Source organism: Lutjanus erythropterus, chromosome 1, assembly GCF_056507025.1.
Source record: "Lutjanus erythropterus isolate fLutEry1 chromosome 1, fLutEry1.hap2, whole genome shotgun sequence".
NCBI classification, from domain to species: Eukaryota; Metazoa; Chordata; class Actinopteri; order Lutjaniformes; family Lutjanidae; genus Lutjanus; species Lutjanus erythropterus.
Genome location: NC_139317.1, coordinates 10,516,703 through 10,541,968, shown reverse-complemented (window position 1 = coordinate 10,541,968; position 25,266 = coordinate 10,516,703). Strand labels below are relative to the sequence as shown.

Genomic DNA, 25,266 nt, shown 5'->3' with positions numbered 1-25,266 from the left:
GGTATTTTAGGAATCTGGTAATGTTTTCAGAAGAGGGTTAAGTGTTGCTAAACTACTTTTGAGATTTTTCAGGTCGGGTTGTTTCAGAAAGATACTTGAATGTTAGCTAACGTAAACATTAGCTACACACCGGTGCCAAAATTTCAGATGTCAAAATTCTGATGTGTGGGAGACGTAAACTAATGAGCTGCATACTGTGTAGAAAATATCTTTATCTAGTCTATAATGTATGACCAAATATATTGTGTAATTGAGCTTAAAATGTAAATATAGTCTGTGTGTTTTGGACTTTTATGTTCATAATACCCTGTTATATTGTGTGAAAACTGTGCATACTTGTACCAGTTACACCGGTACACTTCTGTGGTGTAAAGCAGTCAGACTGAGTCACAGGAAATTTTATTTGGTTCCCCAAAATAAATATATAAAAAAACTATGTGCAAGAAATTCAACAAATTTAAGATTTATATCTGAATTACACCTTTTATAAAATGTTTAAAATATATAATATTGTTTTACTAATGAGAGGAAAAAATTAGACTGTTAATGCTGCCTAAATACACTTATTTTGTTTAGTTTATTGAAGTAGGCTTAAATGTCCTGTAGTGTTTTCCTAGTGAGAGGAAATAAAAACAATAAAATGGCCTGTTAACGCAGCCTAAATGCATTTATATCTCATTTATAAACACGTTTTGAATAGGACGTGTCAGGATAATGTAATGTGATGGAGAAACGGCATTAAAAATGGTCAGAAACATTCATTTATGCACAAATCAACTCTTCCCAAGACTTATTGATAAGGCCTATTGTAAACTGGGTCGCAGTGATTTGTCTTTTTTTTTTTTTCTCAAAGAAAACACTTTTAAGCTGCCCGCCAGAAAACACTGGCGTAAAGAGTAGGTGTTGTGTTTGGACTGAAATGCCACACCGTATTTTAGTTTTAGCCTGAGCGCACGCACAGGCAGCAGCCAGGATCCAAACTTCCGTAAGACTCCACACCCTGTTTTCCGGGGAGCCGCAGGAGATCCAGCCCTTCAAACACGCTGCTCTCTTACGTCCCGTCCGTGAGCAGTGAGCTGGCCGCGGCGGAGATTTCTCCTTCTGCTTCGGATCTTTATCTTTTCTCCGACTGAGCTCTTACTAGTCTTTTCCGCGCTTTGACACACATCGGAGTAGTAAAGTCGGCGCGTCGGTGCTCAGTCGCCCGCAAATCTTTGTGTCCTTGCGCTGCGCCTCCGTGGCCATGGATTGATTTCAGTGTTTTTTCTCTGCCGACCTTTCTGCCTCGACCAAGTTGAGAAAACAGTCCGTGTATAACCTGCGGCTCTCTTTTCCAGCTACATGTTTCATCCGGCCAGTTTTAAAAGTACCTGGCTCCGGATGTTTCTGCACATTTTAGGACTTTGAACTTTTTTTTTTTTTTACCCTTGTGCATTTCCAGGAGGTGGCTGGTGGATTGTAAGGATTTCTCTCTTTTTTTTTTTTTTTTTTTTAAACAAATAAAGCTTCTCCGGGGTTCCTGAAGCCTGCAAAGATTTATTTGTGAAAAGTGATGGCCGAGCGGGGAGCTCTGTCGCTCCTCACTCTCCTCTGTCTCACCTTTCTCTACACGGAGACCACCGCCGCAAAGCATGTCGACAAAGGTAAGAAAACCTGCGTTCATACACCGCCGTGTGTCTGCGTCTTTACGCCTCGATTGGGGCAAACTTACCTTCATTGTATCACGAGTTTGGAGAGAAAATAAACGCACGGAATGCAAGCTGCTGCCTCTGGAAATCAGACACGGAGCTGGGAGGCTAATTCTGCGGTGTTTAGGGCAGATACTCTTTGACCGTTTTGGATAACTTTAAAAGTATTCCGCTTTCTCACATTTAGTCCCAGACCAGCCCCGTGTGAAGCAACACGCTTCTCCACTCCGTCCTTTTGTCTGCAGAGAGGCTGGAGAGGCAGAACTGCTCAGAGGTTTTTTTTTTTTCTTTCTGTGTTTGTCTTTCAAATGATTCACATGCGGTTCAGTTGCTGGATTGTGTGTGTTTGGATCTGGAAAAAGCCAAAATATAGCGCGTGTGTTTGCTGGATTGAGATCATCCATCCATCCATCCATCCATGGCTGGCTGGCTCTGTGTGGTCCTGGAAATGCAAAGGACGGCAGGAACTTGAATGTGAAAGAATACACTATGCAAAGAGTCATTAGTGTTGTGTGTCAGGTAAAGCTGGCATCATCAGTCCTGCGGATACCTCATTACCTTGGCGTCAATACATGTTTAGCTGATGGATAAACACAACCCCAATTCATCCTCTCTTCTGTTAATTGTTTTAAAGTGAGGGCTGTGACTGCAGTGCAGTGTGCAGTTCAGTCTGTCTTATTCCAACTGGTGGTGCTGCTCTGTAGGGAGGAATTTCACCGATATTAGAGGCAGGGCGGGCCGATATATTGATATTAATCAATATTGTCTCAGATTTAAGGTCGTTATGTTCAAGTATGGCGCAAGTGTTGTCCTTTCCTGCTTTTAAAGGCTGTCTTTTGTAATTTTATGAAGTTAGACTGGTTGTATCATTTACCTTAACCCACTTGGTCACTATATCCAAATTAATGATGATTATTTATCATAATCTCATTGTGTTGCTGTTTTGTGAAAATATTAATAGTCATTCCTCCAATATTAGAGGTGGACGGAAAATCAATTCTTTCATGGATTGTGATTTTCTCTTGAAAGATTATAGGAAACATCAATAATTTGAATTCAAAACCCGATTCTCAATATAATGATCACCTGTAACGGTTTATAAGACCAGGTGTGTGTTCCTTATGGCTGAACCAGTCAGAGAGAAATCTAAAGCATGTAAACATACGTTGTGTTTACGTTTGAAACTAGGCTACGTCTTGAGTTTTGTTGAGGATGGCTGGTGTGGATGGATTAGGGCCGCAACTAACGATCTATCTGTCAATTAGTCTCTAAAAAATGTCAGAAAATGTTGATTTCGGTTCCCCAAAGCCCAAAGTGACGTCCTCAAATGTCTTGTTTTGTACACAACCCAAATTTATTCAGTTTATTGTCAAACAGGAGTGAAGAAACCAGAAAATATTCACATTTGATGCACTGAAATCACAGACTTTGGACTTTTTTTCCCCTAAAAAAGTCACTCAAAATGTTAAAAATCATTATTAAAAGAGCTGGTGATTAAGTTAACAGTTGACAACTCAGTGATTAATCGGGTAATTATTTCAGCTCTTGTCCATATTGCTCAGCCCTTACTCCTTTACAAATAAAAGTTCTGCAAACTAAACCTTAATAAAAATAAGTATTGTTTTAGCAGGATTTACTTAATGTACTCATTGTGCGGTGAAATGGTTCCTGTCAGTGTTTTACTATTACATATGATGCATTGGAATCACATTACTGCTGCTTTAATGTGTGTTTTGTATTTTTTTGCTGTAGATGTTAAAGTTTGAGCTGATTTTAAAGCTGTAACATTTCCTCATTAAAAAGTCTAAAACCAGTAGACATATGCACATATATTTTGTTGAGTCGTGAACTTGTTTCCAACAATGTTTGCAGAGAAATCTGTAAGTCATTTATAATTATTTATTTATTCTACTGCTAGCAGTTGCTAGTTAGTTGCTGTAACTTTTGGGAAAACACTATCATGTGCTCTTGATTCAGCACAGTAAAACTCAGAGTCACTTTTTTCTTTTTTTTAGTCTTAATGGACTTAATTTTCATTTTTTCGAAAATCAGTTGCAGTTTGGTTTTACCCAAGTCACCAAAATGACTTGGGTAGGTTTAGGTGAGAAAACTCCTTGAGTGGTTTTAGGAAAAGATTGGGGTTTATGATTAAAATAGACGCTTTCTCTCGCTGTTCAGGCAGCAAGTACTAGCCAATCACAGCACAGCAGTAGTAGCCAATCACAGCACTGTAGGAGGAAGTCAGCAAACGTATCTAAATCTAACGTGAATAAAACTTTAATGCTACCGCGTCTTTGAACAGCCACTTTGGATGATTTTCATTAGCGATGACGACTGTTGTTTTAACAGTGAAGAGAAACACCTCCCATGATCCCACGCTACTTCATGACATCATCAGACTAAATCTTTTGCTGCTGGTTTAACGTGAGAGAGACCCCTAGTGGCATAAACTAGTCATTGTGAAGTGATCATTCATTCATCATATTCTACAAGACCATCATATGTCTGCACTTTTTAGAGTTCACAACGTGTAATTTTAGAGAAAATGTGTGATATATGTCGCAGTATAGCCTAAAAGTATGAGATATTATTTATAAGCCATATCGCCGAGCCCTAATTAGAGGTTATGTGTTAATTAAAGTCCGTATGTCTCGGCATAACCACCACAATCTGTTACAAACACTCCAAGCCATGAGTGTCTGAGATAAACTGGAGAGCCATGAGGAAAAAAAAACAAAACACACACAGTGTTTCCAGCAGTCATTGGAGTGCACAGCTCCTTCAGTCCTTATCACATACCCCATCATGACAGAGTCATATCTTTATCATTTAAGCTGTTAGACGCTATCAAACACTGCAGCATGTGGTCCGGAAAATTGTGAATGTAACTGAGTCTTTTGCAACATGGCCCAGTTTTTTTTTTTTTTCCTTCTTTCTCGTGATATGCAAAATAGTTGTGTGTGTGTGTGTGTGTGTCTGTGTGAGAGAGAGAGAGGGAGAGAAAAGGCAGTCTATGCTTCTTTGAAATTGTGTTGTTTATTTACAAAAAAAAAAAAAAAAAAAAAAAAGAATGAATGTGCAAAGAAGACAGGCCTTGGAGTGACAGGCCTGAGCTAGCTGTTTGGCTCTCTTGCGTGTGGAGCCTGATGAAAGACCCTCTCCTGCATGAAAAGCGCTCTGCAGTGGTGGAAGGGGAGATAGAGAGGGAGAGAGAGAGGGAGAGAGAGGGAGAGAAAAAAAGCCCCTCCTTGGCTTCGCTGGAGATCAGTACAAAAGAGAGATGGGGGTAGGGTGAAACAGGCCGACTGTCTGGAAAGTAATAAAACCAGGAGATTAAGGGGACCGGGGAGTTCCTTTGGGAGCTTTGATTGATTCCAGAGAATTGGACTGGGACCCACACGCAGAGAGAGTCTCAAATTACTAATTGTGGGGTCCCCTTCTCTGAAAATATCTGTTTATTCAAAACACATTTCTTTGAGGTCCCGACTGTGGCCAGAACTTATCTTTATCAAAGTTGGCAAGAGTTGCAGCCCGAACTTAAAGAGTTTCAGCCGGATATACGGCTGTAACAGGTCGTCTCACTTTTGTTTTACTTTGGAATGAGGTTGTCAGAAGTATCAAAGTAGCACTACTTTTTTCAAAACATGTTTAAATCAATACAGTAGCTGTTAATTATAGACTCAAAAGTGCAGAAGCTATTAAGAAAATGCTCATTCAAGACTCAGTCCTGCCTGAAATTTATCTTGCAGCGGTGAAATAAAACAATTTTCAGTGACTTTTTCTGTGCCAGCACTGTTTATAGGTTGTCTATTTAAAAAATGGAAGAAAGTTTCCCGTTTTGGACCCTTTTTCCTTTTTGCCGTGCTTTCAAAAGAGGTATAAAGTATCATTTTTTTAATACTAGCACTGTATTAAAGCCCTGCTTTGGACTATCCTGTAAAAGTTCAACCAAACTGCTCCCAGTTTTTACTACTTCCTCCTCCGTGGCTCTTACAAGTTGTTAAGGCTTTGAAAAAAATGGCTCAAAAAGTTCTGCTTTTGTAAACAAGTCCCTGTTTGAGGAGTGTAAAATCCATTTAGGCCCTATCTTATCTCTGTAATCCTGCTGGGAGGGAATTGTGCGCTGATTGTCTCCCAGCGGACAATGCAAATAACTCGCTGAAATGTGTAAACATTTGGCAACCCCTCTCTCCGCTCTGTCAGACCACTCACCGGGATTTTATCCTCGCAGACCACCTCAGCTGACACTCTGCCCAGACTTTATAAACGACTGTCGTTTTCTTTGGCGCATTTAAGGTCTCCTCTGCTGCTAAGAACATAATTTACCACCTTTGTGTTGTTGTGTTTGGAGAGCCCTGGTGGTCCTACATCCCCCGGTTTGTGGGGAAAAGAAGTGGCGAGGCTTAAAGTTGGATCTGAATTTCAAGAATAATTCCATCAACACAGTGGAATCTGTATGCAGGATGTAGTAAAAGGTGTCTGTTTTAGTCATTTACACAAATGAATAAAGTTGCAACAAACTGGGGTCCTTGAGCGGGTTCTCAGAAGTCCACAGCAGAATATTTTACCACATTTTATTTTTTTGTAGTTGGAGCAACAAAGGAAAAAATAGGGTTGGACGTTTTGATCGATTGTGGTTTATAGTGATCCTAGATTGGTCATTGATCGACTGTGAGGACTTTATTATCCTCAAAACTAAAATAAAATAACACTGAGAAGAGATTCCTTAAGATAAAATCCTGTCAAACTGGGGGTCCGTGGTCTAATGTGCATCTATTGAGGGGGTCCTTGACATGAAAAAGTTTGGGAACCCCTGAAATACCGGATTAGATGTCAACTATTAAATTAATTACAAACTATTTGGATAATCAAAAAATCATGTTGAGCATTTTTTTTTTAAAACAGTAAAAGTTCTCTAATTTCTGCTTCTAAACTGTGAATATTTTTTTGATTCTTTTGTCCTTTATCACAGTAAGCTGAATGTCTTTGTGTTGTTGACTGCAACTAACAATCATTGTCATTATAAATGAATCTGTTGATTATTATCTTGATTAATCGATTTGTTGTTTGGTCCATAAAATATCAGAAAATGTTGAAAAATGTTGATCACCATTTCTCAAAGCCCAAGGTGACTTTCTTTTTTTTTTAATTTTCTGACATTTAATAGACCAAACAACTAATTGATTATTGACAAATTAATCAATAGTGAAAATGATGGTTATTTGTAGCACTACGTAACTCAAAGATATTCAGTTTAGTGTCATAGAAGATTAAAAAAAACAGAAAATATTCACATTAATCGATTATCAAAACACTTGGTGATTAAAACAAGTCATTTGAGGATATTATCTTAGGCTTTGGTAAACAGCGATAAACATTTTTCATCATTTTATGATGTTTTATAGATAACTTGGCTAATCAATTAATCAAGAAAATAATCGAGAGCTTCATCTTCAGATCTGAGTGTCTGGATTTTTCCCACACGTCCGCCTCGTCCTGTGTTGAGTTGAGAGGGGGCGTCCTGCAGAGTCACCTGCTGTCTCTGCTGTATAGACTTTGCTGTTTACTGATCATTTATTTATGGGCTCCAATCGCTCATAAAGTCCTAATGACCTCCATCCACCAAGAGACGGATAATTGCACACTTGGCCAAGTGTTTGATTCATCTGCTTCACTAATGAAACCGCCCCCATTAGGAAATGCTACTGATCTGCTCAGGCCACTGATGCTGCTGCTCAGCTCAGCTCGCCGTTGCTCAGTGCCGTTGTCGTGTAAGAGGCGGCGTGGCGAGGTCACCGCTTTGAGATCGCAGTTGAAAATAACACCTTGTTTGTGCCTTGTGTCTATTTGCTTTTTCAGCGGCTCAATCTGTTTGTCCAGCGTTTGTGGGGGTTACAATGGTGGCAATTATTGAAATAATTTGCCCCAACTGTCACAGCAGTTTATCACACGTAATTGGCAGGGGGAGATGTGGATCAATATCCTCTGAATAGATGCCATGACATCTGCTGTTGCATCTTTTTAGTGTTTGAGGGTCAGTGTAATAATCACCCGCTTACAGCTTTTAGCTTTCAGCTGACTATTGTGGAGAATCAGTAGGACTATTGGCTTTTATTTCATCTAACAACAAGGCTTCCCGGTTTTTATGTTGCTGTGGTTCAAAACGGTGCTGAACTGCAGGATTTATGTAGATTAGGGCTGCGACTAGTGATTAATTTCTCAGTCAGTCTATAAAATGAAATGTTGAAAAATGTCAATCGGTGTTCCCAAAAGCACAAGATGACGTCCTTAAATGTCTTGTTTTGTCCACAACCCAAAGATATTCAGTTTACTGTCACAGAGGAATAACGAAACCAGAAATTATTTGTTTACTTAAGAAGCTGGAATCAGAGAATTTTGACTTTTTTTTCTTAAAAATGACTCCAATTTATTAATCGATCGTCAAAATAGTTGGCCATTTAACAGCTGACAAATGCAGTTCTGATGTAGTGCAGTTAAAGTATAGCAAGGTTTCCCCTCATTTGCACGACAGAAATAATAAATGCACGCCTTGAAAACTCTCATGGTGTGTCCTGTTTCGCAGCATATCAAACATTCAAGCATCAGCTGTTAGTCTGGATGTTTAATGATTGTACACCAGATTGTAGCTACACAAATTCTCTCTTCACACTTTAGAAATTCGAATGCGCTTCCCATCTATTGCTGTTCAGCTTGCTGTTTAAAATAATTCTTACTGTTTATCTTGTGCATTTGAGGTATTTTTATGGTGGTGAAGGTGGGGCTGTTTTTCAGTTTGGTGGGTGGGGGAGAAGCCAAAGGGTCATGGTCTAAAATCCAGAGCGGATCAGGGACAAGTCCATGGCTTCTGCTGCCTCCCCCTCCTGCTAAGATGAAATTGCCTCCATCAGAGCTGTTTCTTCTGGTGGTGTGGTGCAGAGAAACATTACTTAAATCTGCTCTTCCTGTCTCGACACTGCAGCCTGTGTATCAGCCTCTCCTGCTGCTCTGACTCTGCCGCACATTCACTGGCCTTGAAATGCTATTTCTGGTTCTGGTCTTCCTGGATGTATTTTTTCAAGTATTTATTACCTTTATTTTGTAAACCGCCTGAAAAACAATCAGCTGTTCACTGAAAATAAAAGCAGTTTATTTTATGTAATTTTTGCCATCACTTTTGATATCTTGATTGTGGTATTCATTTCTTCAACGACGACGCTGTTATGAGATAAAATACGCAGGAAAGATGAAGAACCTGGCCGGGCATCCAGTCTGGTAACTTATCGCTCTCGCCACAGCAGTATTAGCTTCTCTGTTTGATCCATATTGGCCTGAAAAAACGTGAACGCAGGATTAATTCAACTGTGGTTTTCTCTCAGGAGATGCAGTGACTCAAACCAGTGGTGAGTAATGAGGTTGGATACCGAAACCTACGAATACCTACCAGACCGAATCACAAGGCAGATTACGGTGCCACATGCCTGAGCTGTCAATTAAAATAGTTGCCCCACCATTAGCTAGTAGCTACACGCGTAAAATACTGAGCTTAACAGTCTGTAGTGTGGCAGGGCAGGACGTCCAACAAATGTGTGCAAAGAGAGAAGCATCATTTTCCGCATCTTTTGTCCAGAAGTATTATTTCAGGCACCGTTAGGGCACCAGTATTGTTTTAGCGCCACTATTGGAAAAACCCCAAACGATACCCAACCCCGGTGAGTAAGAAAAAAACAGAAGTAATTTCTAAAGTAATTTCTTAAGCTATAAATAGAGGAAAAGTTTGCCCTCAGCTAGGCTAATTTATACAGTGTAAAATGCTATATGCTAAGGCTAATAATGAGTAGCAAAACATAGTTGTTTTGTCTATGAACCTTGAGCCAAAGTTTGTACTTTTGTAAACAATTCTTCTTGTTAAGCCATGCTTTATGAGTGTAAGTGGTGTCAGTTACACTTTTTAATGTATTTTTTTGTTGTTTATGGCTAAAAATGGCAAAGAAAGGAGTGGCAGCTTCTTCTGTAACCGTTCAAGCTTCTACAGGGAACCTTTCTATATAGTTGATTGCTGAGGGTCCTTGTAGACAAAAATCCACCCCAACCACAAAATATAGTGTCAAGTAAAATAAAATGATGGAAATAAAAATCTCCTCCTGCTTCATTTTAAAAGGTTAATGTACTACTCACTGTGACTTTGCCAGGGAAAGTGTAAACACAGGCTCGCTTCATCTGATTTCACAGAGAATCCGACCCTGTGGCACCCATTAAAAAATAACTGTATAGAAACAGTGGATCTTCTCGCAGATGCTCTCGTTTCATTATGTAGGTCACATAGAGGCATCACTATTAAACTGAGACTGTTTGATAAGCAGATAAAAACCGTGTGGTGGGGTTAAATAGGCATGGAGCGATGGCAGGCCCCTAAATAGATTCAAAAATGCAACAGCAAGTATATTGTTGTCCAAAGAATCCATAAAGTGTCTTGAATCTTTTGATGTACGCCTCTAATTTTGCCCAGACTTAGAAGTTTGTTCTCAAAACTTTCCTCCGTGTCTTCATGCTCCCTGGGGTTGTCACTGTGGGTGGCACTGCAGGTGGAGCGTGGTGGATTTGTCTGCACTGCTGCAGTGTTTTTTTTTTTTTTTTCTTTTCACTTAACATTCCCACAATCCGTTTTCACAAATTTTCAGAAACAGCCCATGCGCTCAGTCAGCTCCAGCCCAGAAAACACCCGAGTGATATTCACGTCACATTGCGAGTAGCAGCTGTAAGTAGGCGGGAAAAATTAACTTCTGACTTGTGGAGCAGGCGAGATCTGTTTCCCAAAAGAAATGATGGGGTAAGAATCAGCCTGCCAGCCTGATCTCAGCGGATGATGACAGTAATTTATCAATCAGTTTCACAGATTGTACATTCACTTTGTAATAATTAATTACAGCAGATAATCACGGCAATTAATCAATCGCATTAATGCGTCACAGTGTTGGAATATAAACAGGATATTAAAGGAAGTGTTGGAGGGTTTAAGTTAACCAGCTTGGCTATTTTACTGTTAAAAAGGTCCACCTTTACAGCACCAGTTCAGTCCACCAGTTCCATCAGGACATTTTTGTGTGTGTGTGCTGGCAGAGAATAAAAAGCTTCCACTAATCAATTTCCTGGGGGAGACCCTGCTCCCTGGACGCGGAGAAACCCTTTCATTTACCGTGGTGCAAAAAAGGGGGTATAGGTGTTGTCCTGAACCATCAGTTTTCTCTGTGCTTTGAAAGCCAGGCCTATTCGGTGTGATGATTGGTTGCTTCACAAAAAGCAGCTTACATCAAGGTGTTCCTGCTGCGACTAAAACGATGTCAGACGCAGCACCTTTCCAATCCGGCTGCTGCGAGTCGTCTTTTGTGTCTGCTGGGCCTTTCATGTCAAAACAAAGGGGGAAAAAAATCTAAAAAAAAAACTTGAAATAAAGTTGAATAGTGTCAAGAGGCGATAAAGCTGTCCACACTGCCCTGTGCGATGACTCCTCAGAGAGTTTACCGTCACTCGAGGGACATTACATCAACTATATTCTTATCTTTTCCTGGAGACAAAGCTGGAACTGACTTTTCCTTTTAGCTGTCTTTTTGAAAATAGAACAAAATGCGAAAATGTCTAATTCGCCGTGGTGCTGTTGCGCTCTCCAGGCTTCCCTGTTCTGCCGTGATTGAATGATGCTCAGGCTTAATGACCTCTGGGAGAGCAGAGTCTTTCAGTTTCCATGGAGCTGACGCACATAGCACCGGTTGCAGGCGGAGCATACGGAGGGGAGACCGAAGACACGGGCACATGTCAATAAGTGTCGAGTTTATCATCTCCGTCAGTGTGCTGCTCTGCACATCAGCTGTAAGATGACGTCTGTCGTGCTGCGGAGAACTGAGCTGGTCACGTTCTGCTTCTGAAGCATCGCTAAATGCATGCAGTTGGACAAATTTAAGTTGTGTTGAGGAATGGCTTTGGAGTTAAAGTCGACAGCTTAGTTATAAATTGATCTGAAGGTGTCAACTATAAATTTATCACCAAAGATTTTGATAATAGATTAATCGTTTTGAGCAGCTTTTTTTGGGGGGGGGGAAAACATCCAAATTCTCTGTGTCATCTTCTCAAACTTGAATCCCTTCTGGTTTCTTCAGTCCTCTCTGACAGTAAACTGAATTTCTTTGGGTTGTGGACAAAACAAGACAGTTGAGGGTGTCATCTTGGGCTTTGGGAAATGGGACATTTAATGGACCAAACAACTTACCAGTTAATCAAGGAGATGATTGACAGATTAATCAATAATGACAGGGCTCAACAGTAAGGATTTACCGCGTGTCTGGGGCAAGTAAAACATCATGTCGGGCTAGTAAATCTGGCAACTCACTTGCCTGACCGGTCAAGTGGTAAAAAAGAATTAAACTGTTTTGATGAATGAAAAATCATTTGGGTCATTTTTCACGCAAATGACACTTTTCTTTGTTTGTTATCATATTGGCTGAATATCTGCGGGTTTTAGACCAACATTTAAATACATCCTCTCAGACTCTGAAAAACTGTGATGGACGTTTTACTGTTAATTGAATTCTTGGTTGTATTTCGTAAACCGCTAATAAATGGAACAGTTTGTACAGGGGCAAGTAAAAATTGACTTTGGGCATTTTTATGGACTTAACAACAAAATGATTAATTGAGAAAATGATCAACAGATTACTAGATAATGAAAATAATCGCTAGTTGCAGCCTTAATATAACCTGTCTGCTTATGTTCATCCTTACTTTGGACTTGTAGCAGTAATAACTGTCAAAGGAACCATCAGAAGAACCTTGAAGGCGTCTGGATTAAAGGCATAATACGCTGCACTGCCCTAAAGAAATCATGTATTGGCTCATAAACATAATCCCTGTCAATCACCTGTGACCCATAAAAAGTGTGTGGTGGTGTCTGTGTTTGCAGAGACCCTGATCTCTGCCTGTATCTCCTTATTTTCTCATTATGTTGCTGTGTTCGGGACGCTTTACCAAGAACGTCTGTATTAAATGTCCCGAGAATGAAAAGCTCGGATAAATCCTCCCACCTTCAAGCGAGAAGCTGCACTGATAAAATCTTTTCAATTCGTCGTCTGTAACGAGGCATTATCTTTTGACTAAAACATTTCTGCACGCGTCTTAAACTGTGTCATTTCTTCTTAAACTCTGTCATTTCTTCTTAAACTCTGTCATGCCCACTGCAGTGTTCTACATACCTGCATTCAAAGTTTGACCACAGGTATGTGGCATATTGCAGTACACTGATCACTGTATAGGAGGGTTTTTAATAAACAAATAATCAATCATTCTGACGTGGAAATGCTAGCGTCACTGTTGACTGAAGCTTTTACCAGAGGAGCTAACAAAATGGCAAAAAAGACTTGTAAGTGAAGGTTGTGTCTGTATAGTGAGCAGCAGTGTTGCAGTTTGACACGTTTTCTAATATTTATGTTCTGCTAGACTGCAGTCACAGTTGGTCATGTTCTCCAGGACAGCGGGCCGTTGTCCAGTCTCTCACTGCGTACAGAAAAACTACAGCAACCAGGCTGCCGTGTTCCAGTGCACGTCTTTTATAACTGCAGCATGACAGCAGCAAATGGCAGCGCGTGCACTGACGTTAGTTTTAAGTGGTGTACTGCAAGTGAAGAAGTATTTTCCTCTGGCCTGGCATTCAAGTAAAAACCCTGAAAGAATGGGCTCTGTGGCCATTCCAAAGAATCTTTATACCAGCTCAGCAGGACAGTGAGGACTTTTTTCCCTCAAAATTTTCCTCAAACTTTTGCTATTTTGGTTCTGCCGAGCTCCTGTCGTGGTGTCTCCTGTCGGTAGTGGCAGCTGCATAGGATTATGACACATGCAAGCTGTGCTTGTCAGATGAGCCCGGACTAATGAGAGCAAGGCTCTGTTATACACGGAGCTGTTTTCACAGCCCTGGGGGGCATATTACAGACGTGTCCTATTAAAATAAGATCTCTCAAAGCTTTCTCTAATGGTTGAATTCTCATTTTTTTAATCCTCTCTTTTTTATTTTTTACATTTCAGTGATTACTAAGCAGGTTAAGGATAAGACTGACTTTATTTTGCATTTTTCTTTTCATCAGCAGATCCCATTAAATGTCCAAAACCGACAATGAGAAGATAAAACTGTTGCAATCTTTGAAATCAAATCTTGATATTCTAAGCAGACAGTTTTCTGTTGATGATGTGAAAAATGATGATGGATCTCTTGTGGGATGTTTCAGTATTGACAAAGAGATTTTCTACCATGGTATTATCTTAACAAAGCTTTCTCATAACGGTTACATAAACCTGCAGGATGACAAACCACAGTCGTTTAGAGAAAATTGTTACACTTTAGAGACAGAAGCGAAAAGATGAAAATCATTAAACACATTAAGTGTAATAACTTAAACAGTTAGAAGCACTTTACAATGACAAATCTGCAGCTCCAGACTTATTCAATGAATGCAAACGACACAATAAACAGACTAAAATATTAGTTCATTTAGGTTTAGCCACTCCTCACCTAATCAACCCTAATTTTATACTTAATATAATTGTGAAGCAGCAGCCAGTGTTGTAAATGAAGTGGGTTTGATAATATTCTTCTCTGATATATAAGCTTCATTTGGTTGCTCTGCACCTGCTGGACTTCCAGCATCCTGCAGCTCTCAGACATGAATTTATTCTCTGCCGTCTTTTTGGAGGACGTCCAGGCTGTGATGAATTAACCTGAAAGTCTCCTCAATGGTGTAGATGACGGTGTAGTGCAGTAGCTAAGTAGCTCAGGCTTCAAAGACAATGCAGGCAACAGGAATCAATGCAGCTTCTCCAATATAATGATTTTTCTTCATCGTAATTGTCCAGTATAGATGGTGCAAATTGAATTTTGTATTCCCAACCCAGAATTGTTTTAAAGGATCCTCCGGTGCTTCAGGAATACAAGTTCAGATTAGGGCTGGTGCACACTCGACAAAAATGTATTTGCTCCAGTTTTTCATGAGTTGAAGTAAAAAGTCTAAGACTTCTTCTATGCACACGAGGCATTTAGACACGAGGAGTGATTGGTTAGTGATTGGTTGGCAGGGTTTGTGCAGATGGCTCAGAAATTTAGGGCTGCAATGTCTGTAAAACGTCAGAAAATAGTGAAAAATATCCACCCCAAGGTGATTTTTTTAAAATATCTTGTTTTGCCAGTCCAAAACCAAACATATTCTGTTAAATCAGAATCACTTTAATCGCCAAGCAGAGGAGTACAAGGAACTTGCTTTTGGCAGGTGTCAGAGTTAAGAAGACAGAGAGGATAACATCAAGAACAACAACAACAAAAAGTAAAGGCAAAAGAAACTAGTATAGCAAAAATATACATCACTAAATGCAGCAAAATCTCAGGAAGTCTTGGCAGCATGTGACACAAGTGGAATTACTAAATAAATAAGGCAAATTAATTCTATTGAACCAGATATTACAAGGATATATACAGTAATAATAAACCATGTAAAGCAGGAAATCTGAACTCACATATTTGTGTTGATTGTTTTGTTTATTGAGCTCTTGTTCGGGTCAGAATATCAGGGTAAGTTAATCAGAAGCAGAGTAGGGTGGGTCATGACTTTGCCCTCTTGTATTATCTGTAAACCTGTGTGAGAAAGCCATAATTCAGAGCCTAATAAATGTCTTTTTCATGATAAACTGCACAGTAGGGCTGCAACCACTGATTGTTTTCAATGTCAGTGAATCTGACGATCATTTCCTCAATTAATCAGTTGAAATGTTAGAAAAATAAACCAGAAAATATTCACATTTAAGAAGGTGAAATAAGATAATTTGGGCTTTTTTTTGTTAAAAAATGTACTTAAAGCCATTAATCAATAAGCAGAAGTGCTCACTTCTTGCTGATAAAAAAATTGAGAAATAAAGTCTTGGAAAGAAAAAGTCTTGGATCTTTTACTTCAACTCATGGATAAAAAAGGAAGCATTTATAGTTTTGAGTGTCTTTCGTCCTCTGAATTAACTTTTATCGTTGTTTCGAACCTCAAACATCGTCACCTTCACTGCACTCCTCATGTTACCGGTGCTGGGCTCCCCGGTGTGTGTATGCAGAGGAGATCTTAGATACACACTCATAAAGTATCAATCACCCGTGTACACACAGAGCCTCTCAGCCTTCACTCCGTCAAAGGAACTTTTCATGTGCTGAAAGGGTGTGGGGGCAGTCGGTCACAGAGAGAGGATTGTGAGCGCCGCTCAATCGAGCCGGCTGCCATCATCTTGAGCCTGGCTTGTGTCTCTTGGCAGCTTTCAGACTTGGTGGGATGCGTGTGTGTCTCTGTGTGTGTGTGTGTGTGTGTGTGTATGTTTGGGTGGGTATTTGTATAGGCGTATGCCACCCATCTGGGCTTGAACAGCTGTTTTATCAACAAGGTTCAGAGAGTTTCCCGACTTGAACCCTTCTCTTAAGATGGAAAAAGTGTTTACCTACTTTCACGGAGAGGATGGGGAGAAATTAGACCATTTAGCCTTGAGTTTATTCTGAACAGCAGCTTAGCAACCTCGGTGTTATTGATTCAGGATTATGTGGTGAGCACGTATTTGGAGAAACAAAAAAGGGGGATGGCATGTGTTGATACCATGGGGATAGAAGGACGTGTGTGATCAGTCGACTGCTGCTGCTAGCACTGCTAACGTTAGCCATGCTGTGTGTCAGGCTGTCAGCTAACATCATCTCCTGCTAAACAAAGTCGTTCACCTGCTCACACTGTGATCCTTTTTGGTCTGAAAAGGTGAAGCACTGAGTGAGTTGTTGCCATATTTTGACGGACGTTGCGCGATGTTCAAAGTGGCACACATTTCAGCAGCACTTATGATGCGGTTTGGTCAATGAAGAAGACTGGTTTTGTGCTTCAGCAGTGAAGCAGAATAAAGATGGTAGATTTAGAAAGTTTGCTTCTAACTTAAAACATGCTTTCACTGCGCCGTAAATCCTGTGGTTAAATAAGTTGTTTTTACTTTTGTCAATCATGGTCCATCCTTTATTTCTGAGCTCTCTGGCTGGTCTTTATTCATCAGTTTTAAGGTGCTACATTTTTTGATGAGTTACTTTTATTGGCTTTTTACTTGCAAACCTTTTATTGCTCTTTCACTAACAATGTTTTACTCTGCAAAATGAAAATGTACCTGCATTTAGTTCTCGCTGGGCCTTCATTTTGGACCCTGTCTGTGTGTGATTTTGATCAGGGTCGGAGGCGGCTTTTAAATCAAGATGTTATGATAGTAAAAGGCCGCCAGGCACTGTGATTGATGATTGTGTTTATGTTCTAAACCAGGCTGCATCTTGAGTTTTGGTGAGGACGCAGATGATAGGATCTGATCAGCACGTCACGGCTCAACAACTCAAATTTATCGATAATAGTTTTATAATCACATTGTAGCCCTCTGAATTGGAATAGAATTGAATCGTGAAGTGCCAAGAAGATTCCCTCCCCTTCTACTTATGTTTTTCAAGCCAACTTTTTTTTTTTATTGTGAAGGTCTTTACTCAGTTTAGAACGAAATTACAGCTTTGCACAAGGTTGTGAGTTCCAAAGAGGGTGGTATATGTGTGGTTTGGGTTTGTAAAAGAACTTTGATTTCTAAAAATGTGCTTAGGAAAAGATTTTATAAGGTCTTCATAGATTAAAACCTCATGTTTCCCATTGGAAAATATTGACACGTGCACCGGCACTGGCTGTGATTTTTTTTTTTTTTTTTTTTTTTTTCACAACTCTACTTTTTTAGATAACCCAATTCAATACCAGTGCTCCCACTAAGATTTCTAATTATGGCATCTTTTCAATAGATAATGAGCTGCTGCAACTTTGGCAAGCACTGCCAGAACAATTCTGTTTGAAGTTTCTGTTTTTTTATTTTCTCCATAAATATTCTTGGTTTCTTTTACAAGCCATGAACTGATTTGTCTGGTTTTCTGTAGTGGAAATCCATAGAAACCACTCAACGTTTAAGCACAGTAGGCGTAGTGTGTTTGGGCCTCAGCAAGAATAGAAGAAGGTGTCATTTTTTTTTGTCCCGCACAGTACTTTTCCATGGCACTGTCTCTGCATGCAAAGCACAGCAGCGTTCTGGATTGTTGAGTCTCAGACAAACTATTTAGGGTTTAGAGTTAAGACCAGTGTAGGCTCATGTATACATCAACTGGAGCCTCTCCAGTCAAACCGCCCGGGCTTTATTTTGATTTCACCTGCTGCCATGGTGACCTCTGGAAAAATTCTGCCGGTATTAACTGTTTTTTGCTGCTAAAACCAAGCTGAAACGAATCTTTGAAAAGTTAAGCGTCAGATAGAGGCTCCTTTGTGCCGTCGGGAGCTCCCTTTTGGCATGAGGCTCCTCTGACTGCAGTGACTTCTTACCATGTTATTGGAGCCAGTTCTTCCTCAACTCTGAGCTCATCTGAAGCTGACGGAGGTCAAGAGAGAGGCAGCTGAAATGGTGAAATTACTGCTTTAAGCCTTTTTTTTTAATACACCGCCATGATGTAATGGAATTGGCCGTCTCTTTTGATTCTGCTTTCTTGGCCCTTCACAGTTGAACAAATTCGTCCCTGAGCAGCACTTATTTGAAAGATGATGGCTTTTTCTCCCTTTTTATATAAGTGTTGCACAGCTTTAATTCAAAATAAGTCCAAGATTGGCCATAGAAAATGCTAATTGTGCCTTTAAATATGATTTATAGTTCAGCTGTGGTGAATAAATTTTACTGTTGATGAAAATGTCGAGACCGAAGTGAGAGTACTGGGGCTTCTTTTTTATTTCGACATTAGAAAACAGCAGCTTCTGGTTGGGTTTTCATTGCTTGTGATTTATATACAACACGACCCGCATTAGGGTTGGGCGATGTCCACCAAACTGGCATATGGAGATGTCATGCGCCAATTCAACTGGACGATGTTGCTGTTTGGGATGGGCGGCGGGGGGGAGTTCCATTTTTGACTGCATCAGAAAGTCCCAGCCTTGCTCAAGCAAATCCTCACCATCTCAGCACTGTAGTCACGGTTGCCTCCCACCGTCTCTTTGACGGCAAAATCCAACTCGTCTCGCTCAGCCAAGAAAACTCTGGCTTCCGTCACCAGCGAAGGGAGCAGGCAGATCAGCTCTCGCATCCCTGCTGGGCGAGCGTCCGACATTCCGATATACGGCGCAGTGCCGGGTCTTTGTCTCCGCACCACATGTCCATAACATAGTTGTGTTCAGCCTCTGAAGCTTCAGACGAAGTTAGCCATCTGGCTAAACTGAAGAAGCTACGCTAAGAAAACAAAAGTGCAAATACAACTAGGGATGTACGTGATTAGTCAACTAAACAATTACACATCGCCACCCTCGCTAATCAGCACCAGAAATACTAGCTGGTTAATCTATTGTTTTTTTATTCATGTAGAGTGCAGAGAGGTTATGTAGCACAGTTTGACAGTGTTATGATCCAGAAAATAAAAATAAGTTTGCGTCATAATAAACTGGTGTATAACCACGCGACTGGAGCAATGTGTAACAACATTCAGCACAGACACGTGGACGCTAACCGGCAAGGAGAGCAGGCTGCTAGCGCTGCTAACGTTAGCCAGACTGCGCGGCACCTAACATTAGCAGATGCTGTGATCCTGCTCGGTCCGAAAAGATTTAGCATTTAGTGAGTTGTTGTCGTGTTTTTTAGGATAATGTGCAGTGTTCATAATGCGCAACATGAATTGGCACACATTTCAGCAGAATTTATAATGAGTTGGATACTGAAGAATGTGACTTACTAAATTGTGCTCAACTTGAACTGTTTTCTGGTTGTTTTTTTACTTTTAGACTAGTCGACTAGTTTAAATTAAAGAAGGACAGGCAGGGAAATTAGTCGCTGGGAACATCCTTAGTAAAACTGACGTTTGGTACCCAGCCCTGCTGGTCAGTGACTGTCAATGAATGATTTAAGTTCTTAAAATGACAGAGCTGTTTTAGACTAGACTGTCTTTAAAGTGCTTTTCATTTTTGACATGAGGGCTCCACTTCCAATGTGGCCGTGCACCTGAACAGCTGTGATTACAGTAATAAAAACGAGACCCCACTCCCTCTCCCCAGTTATGAGCGTCTTTTTCCTAATGTGGATTCTGGTCCTTGACCTTTTGGGAAGATGATAATCTCTGGTTGTGTCTGTGTCATGGACTCTGATAAAGACGTGTGATATGAAACTTGAAGATTGTGAGGCAGTCTTACACAAGGCAGAGACACAGGAAGATTGCACAATTATGACTCAGAGCATTTCTGTTAAGGGAACAGTTGTTGACATTCTCGGGATGACTTGCAGCGTTGAGAATAATTTCATTCATCTATTATGGCACCACGCCATGATCACTCCGACCCTGCATACTGTACAGCTGGGCTTCGGTCGCCGTCGGATGAAGCTGTACAGAACCTGAGAGCAGCATCTGGGACGACACAGTCTCCTGAGTCGTGTCTAAATACAGACATGACCTTCCTCTGTCTGGTAATGGAGGAGGAAGAGGAGGATAAGCAGGTGGAGGCAGGGCCGTAAGCTCCTGGAGGTGAGGATTTTCCTCCAGCTTCAAGTGTACACAACGGGCAGTGATGGAGAGCAGCTGCGTCAATTCCCTCTGATTCCTTAACCGTTGTCCCTTGAACCTTGACTCCGTTCGCCCCACGTCTCCGCCTGTGACAGGTCGCTCAGCCGCGGCACCGGCAAGGCTGCGAAATGGATGGCGGCCAGCGGGGAGCACCTGCGGAGGCCTAGCAGGCGAGCGGCATTCCATCACAGGACCTCGAGACACAGATGTCATATGAGACACGAGGGACGTGTTTGAGTGGGGGATGGGGCGGGAGGGCCTGTGGCAGAGGTTTTGGCATGGTGGGGCAGTAATGGGGTGGGATAGTGAGCCAGCTGCTACCAACAGATTCTTAATGAGGTGTCCCATCAAGAACACAGGGAGATGAACATTAATGACTACAGCTCAACTTGTCTGTTCATTTATTCTCCCCTTTTCAATCATACTAGGATGAGGTGCATGACATGTTTGGGCACATGGTAATTGGGTTTTTCTAGCAGGCTAGATTTAGATGTCATTTCTGTAATAGGGCTGCAACTAGGACAACAATTATGTTGATTATTGATTTATTTCTCTATTATTTTTCTTGATTGCTTGATTAATTGTGCGGTCATTTAAGTCAGACCTCCCCAGAGCCCAAGGTGACATCTTTCATTTGCTTGCTTTGTGTGACCAAGAGTGCAAAACCCAAAGACGGGGATAAAAGGTAATATTTTTAAGCACTGGCCCCACAGCAAGCAAGCAAGCAACTTCACAGACACGAGTCACAAAATGCAACAATCAAAGAAAAAAAAAAAAAGTCCCATAAAATCAGATAAATAAAACAAAGATGGCACACCAGACTCAATATACAAGGGGAGCAGATAAAAGCACAAAATTAAAACATAAAAATACCATATGCTACCCAAATAATTGCCTGAACAGGTTTTTAGCTTCTTTTTAAAAGCGTCAGGCTTATTGGGGAGCTATTCCAAAGCTTAGGGTCTGCAAATTGAAAAGAACGATCTGTCCAAGTCTTAAAACGTGTCAGAGAAGCGCTCAGAAAACCCTCGATGGAGGACCTAAGACCTCAGCTTGTAGTGTGAAGGTGCGGGAGGTCAATAATATACTATGGAGCCTGGTCATAAGGCTCTATAAGTAAGCACTTAGAATTTAAAATAAATTGTCCAACATAATACACTTCTGATCACCCAAATGTCAACCTATTTAAAAACAATAGAGAAAAGGTAATTTAATACAACTTTACACGATTTCTTTAACTGTGATACTTGATACTGGTTGAGGAAACTTGTACCGCACACCGCGAGCAGGAGGCTACCAACATGGAATATTTCGTGGCCACAGAGTCATATTTTGGAGCCATCGGCCATGTTGTTCCCTGATATTCAATTTACTGTGTTTACTAGGAGGTCCCCACATTTCAGAAGCTGGAACCAGCGAATGCTTTTTGCGTTTGCTCTTTTTGCTTGATAAATTATTATTGACTGATTATTTAAATGTCTCTGCACTTCTCAGTAAGCAATTCGGCCAAATTGGGGAACGCAAAGACGTTGTTTGGAGAGCCGACAGGTGGGGCAGTGTGGATAGATGGGAGGATGCATGATTGTCATAATCAGGTTGTGTGGATGCATACAATTAATATGTTTGACCTTTATGAATACATAAATACATACATGATGAGAGAGCTAACAGTCGGTGAAATGACCATGTTTATTTGCCAGATTCAGCAGAAGTATGCTTTTTCTCAAATACAATGTAGAGGCATTCCATTTCCTTCCTGATTCTTACACCTGAGCTTTGTATGTTGGCCAATACCGATTATATAAAGCTAAAATCATTGGTAAAGATTCAGTTTTGTTTTCAACACAACCTCAAAACAGTTCAGTCCAATCCAGCTGAGAATCAAGACGATTCAAAGGTTCACTCTGGGACTCGACCGTGCATCCTCACAAAAAGAAACCAAATCAAGAAATTAAGATTAAAATAACAAGAGCTGTATCTGCAGTTTGATAACAGAGATTATGGACAGTATATACATCAGGTACCCGCTGGGCCGTTGGTCAGTCAGTCCGTTAGTCACTTACTCAATTAGACCGGAAACTCCTGGAAAAATTCACTGGATTATTCCTCCCACTGACAACAGACTCCACAGGCCTTCTGCTTAGCGCAAGCTGGCTACAATAACACAGACTTTGCCCAGATAAGGCTGGCGTTTCTCTGGGGCGTCCCTGTAGCTCAGTTGGTAGAGCGTGCGCCCCGTGTACCGAGGCTGGCAGCCCCTCTGCAGCGGACGCTGGTTCGACTCCTGCCTGCAGCCCATTTGCTGCTCGTCGTGTAATCTTTAAAAAAAAAAAAAAAAAAAAAAAGCAGGCGTTTCTCTCCTTAACTGATCATAAAATTTGGCGCACAGGACGCTCTTGGGAAAAGTCCTGTTTTTGGGGCTAATATATTGATCGGTGCAGTCTTGCAGATACTCAATCTCATATTTTAAGCAGTACTGGATACTTCTAACAGTACTGGTATAGCAAGAAAAACCATAAAATGCTGAACTTTGCTTGTCTAATATTACCTTTTCCACAGACATTGTAGGCGTGTAATAACCATTCGGCAGATCTATTATTCTGTGAGAATGTGTGTTTCTCTTGTGAAGGACAGTAAGTTCTTGTGTAACCTTTTCCTCTTCAACCAACAACCCAAGTGCTGGAACTACTCTTTTGGGAGAAAAGCAAAATGCCTTTTCTGCTTTCATACTTCATTTACCTGGAGTGGTCTGAATTAGTCCTGAGTGCATAAGCATGTCATTCAAGCTTTCAGGACACCTGCTGAACAATTTCACTCACAGAGCACACACGCGCGCACGCAAACACACACTCGCACCGAGCAAGATCCTCAAATATGTCCTGCAGTCTGTTTGTGCCATATGCCCGGGTAATATTGTAGTGAAGTGTTGCAAGTCTAAATGAAAATTCACCCAACATTATCTAATTAAGCAGGTGTGAAAGCAGCTTAATTCAAGTCGGTTTTGGCACTAGTCGCCGGTCCGTGTTCAGCGTGAAGCAACAGTTCATTCAGCTGAAAGATGTGAATACTTTCATTAAGTCGGGGTCCAAGTCGAACACTTTCATTTCTCCTCAAAGGAAGATGTCAGAAGTGGTCTTGAGTTATAAAGGGTGGTGGTTTTATTAGCCACTGCTGGTCGGTGGGGTGCTTTTTGTTGCAGAGTGACAGGGGACTTAATAATGAAGCTCTCTAACCCAGCGAGCCCTGAATCAGTGGAGCCCCTCTTCCCCTTCTTTGTCCCTCTCCCGATCCCCCCACAGTGCCACTGCATTCCCAGCCTGGCGGGGCAGTGTCTCTGGGCCAGGGCCATGTCACGCACCCCTTTTGGCCCCAAACGACCGTGGTGGGGGGGTCAGGGGTTCAAGTGCTCCCCGTGGGGGCGATGCATGGGATGCCTAGCGACGCCGCGGCTCGGCCCCCACACTGGCTACGTCGGTAATTAATTTCTAATGAGAAAGAAATTGGCTGACCTTGCTATAGCTAGCCTCTTGGCTCTAGCTGACTATTACTGCCCCTTTCCCATTTTGCCTTTCTCCCACACAGACTTCAAAGGAGAGGCGAGGATAGCCCCTCCTGGCTCGACGCTGATAGTGAAGTGCACAGGGAACATTCCTCGCGTGCTACACAGAGGTTGAGTGTGGATTTTATGGGCTGTGTTTCTGCTAGTCCCACACATACCTGTGGCTCATGTGTATGCTGTAGTAGCTTAACTGTGTTAACCCCTTCTCATGTGTAACAGCAGGAAGACGGCAGCGGTTTTGGAGATTTGTGAAGGCTTTTTGGCCTTTATACTACTAAGATACTCTATCACTTAGGGGTTTTGGACATTTTACCTACAGACAATCACAAATCTTTTACTTCAAGACAATTGTTTATCGCGACAAAATCATGTGCTTGAGGGAAGGTAATAAACATGCAGGCAAAAGAGAGAGCATCCAGGTTCAAATCCACATCCATCATCAAGATGGCCCTTTCTATTATCAGAGGGGATCGTTTACCTTTCTTTTCCTTTGCAGTCTACAAGTCACACTTCAACCAAATGAATCACAAATACAGATGAAAAATGAGTAAATAAATGAATGAAAAATGTTACACTTCTACTTGTTATATTGTTGGGAGGATTAGTGCAGAGGTGATTCTAAAATGCATCATGATTCTCTCTTTAAAGATAATGAATCAATGCAGAAAAGTCAATAATCAGAAATATAAAATGCAGATAACGGACGACAATCACGCGCATCGTGTTCCAATTCCAAACTAGGCAATTTTTTGAGTTTTTGTCAGGATGGCTGAGCCTGAGCAGCTGCAGATGGACACAATCTGACCAGCACCTCCTGATTTAAAACCTTAAAGTTTTGATGCATCAGTAATCATTTTATAATGACTATCGTAGCCCACTGAATCAAGAAAACAAACAAAAGAAAACTGGGAGGAATGGTGGTATGCAAATTGTGCACACACGGGTCTGATAAAGTCAAATACTGGGAGTTTTGTTCCATCATCAACCTGTTCTTGTAGGTCTCCTCTAAACTGGGACTTTCAAATGCTCTTAGAGGAAATTCACTTAAATGATCCTATTAAGAATTTGAGTTTGAAGGTGAATAACTATTTAATCTACGCATTTTAACGTAGCGTAGCATAATCCAAGAGTCTAGAAGCAGGCGGAAACAGCTAGTCTCTCTCAAAAATAAACAGGATTAGCTGCCCAGCAACTCTAAAACTGTCTTGTTTACCAGTGGATTGTGTATTTTTAGCAAGAAAGCTAGTCACCAGTACATCAAAGAAACTGGTGGTTTTGTGCAAAATGTGCCAAAGCTGGCGTCTTCACAGTTCTTCTCAGTTAACACCAAACCTCTCAGACGCTGTGTGCAGCTTGTGGCCTCTGGGCTCAGTTGTTGT

The 25,266-nt window shown here is 41.1% G+C and overlaps 1 protein-coding gene across 2 annotated transcripts in view; it reads left to right on the top strand.

Annotated features, from left to right (window-relative positions):
- Window positions 1-999: 999 nt before the first annotated feature.
- Window positions 1,000-25,266, top strand: part of neo1a (neogenin 1a) — a 261,271-nt gene continuing 237,004 nt past the window's right edge. The window contains exon 1 of one of the 2 annotated variants that reach the window (XM_084739418.1): window positions 1,000-1,643. In XM_084739418.1, the coding sequence (XP_084595544.1) occupies window positions 1,553-1,643 (91 nt within the window). In that variant the 5' untranslated portion in view covers window positions 1,000-1,552. The remainder of the gene's footprint in view (window positions 1,644-25,266) is intronic. The other variant, XM_084739478.1, reaches the window with a different exon arrangement.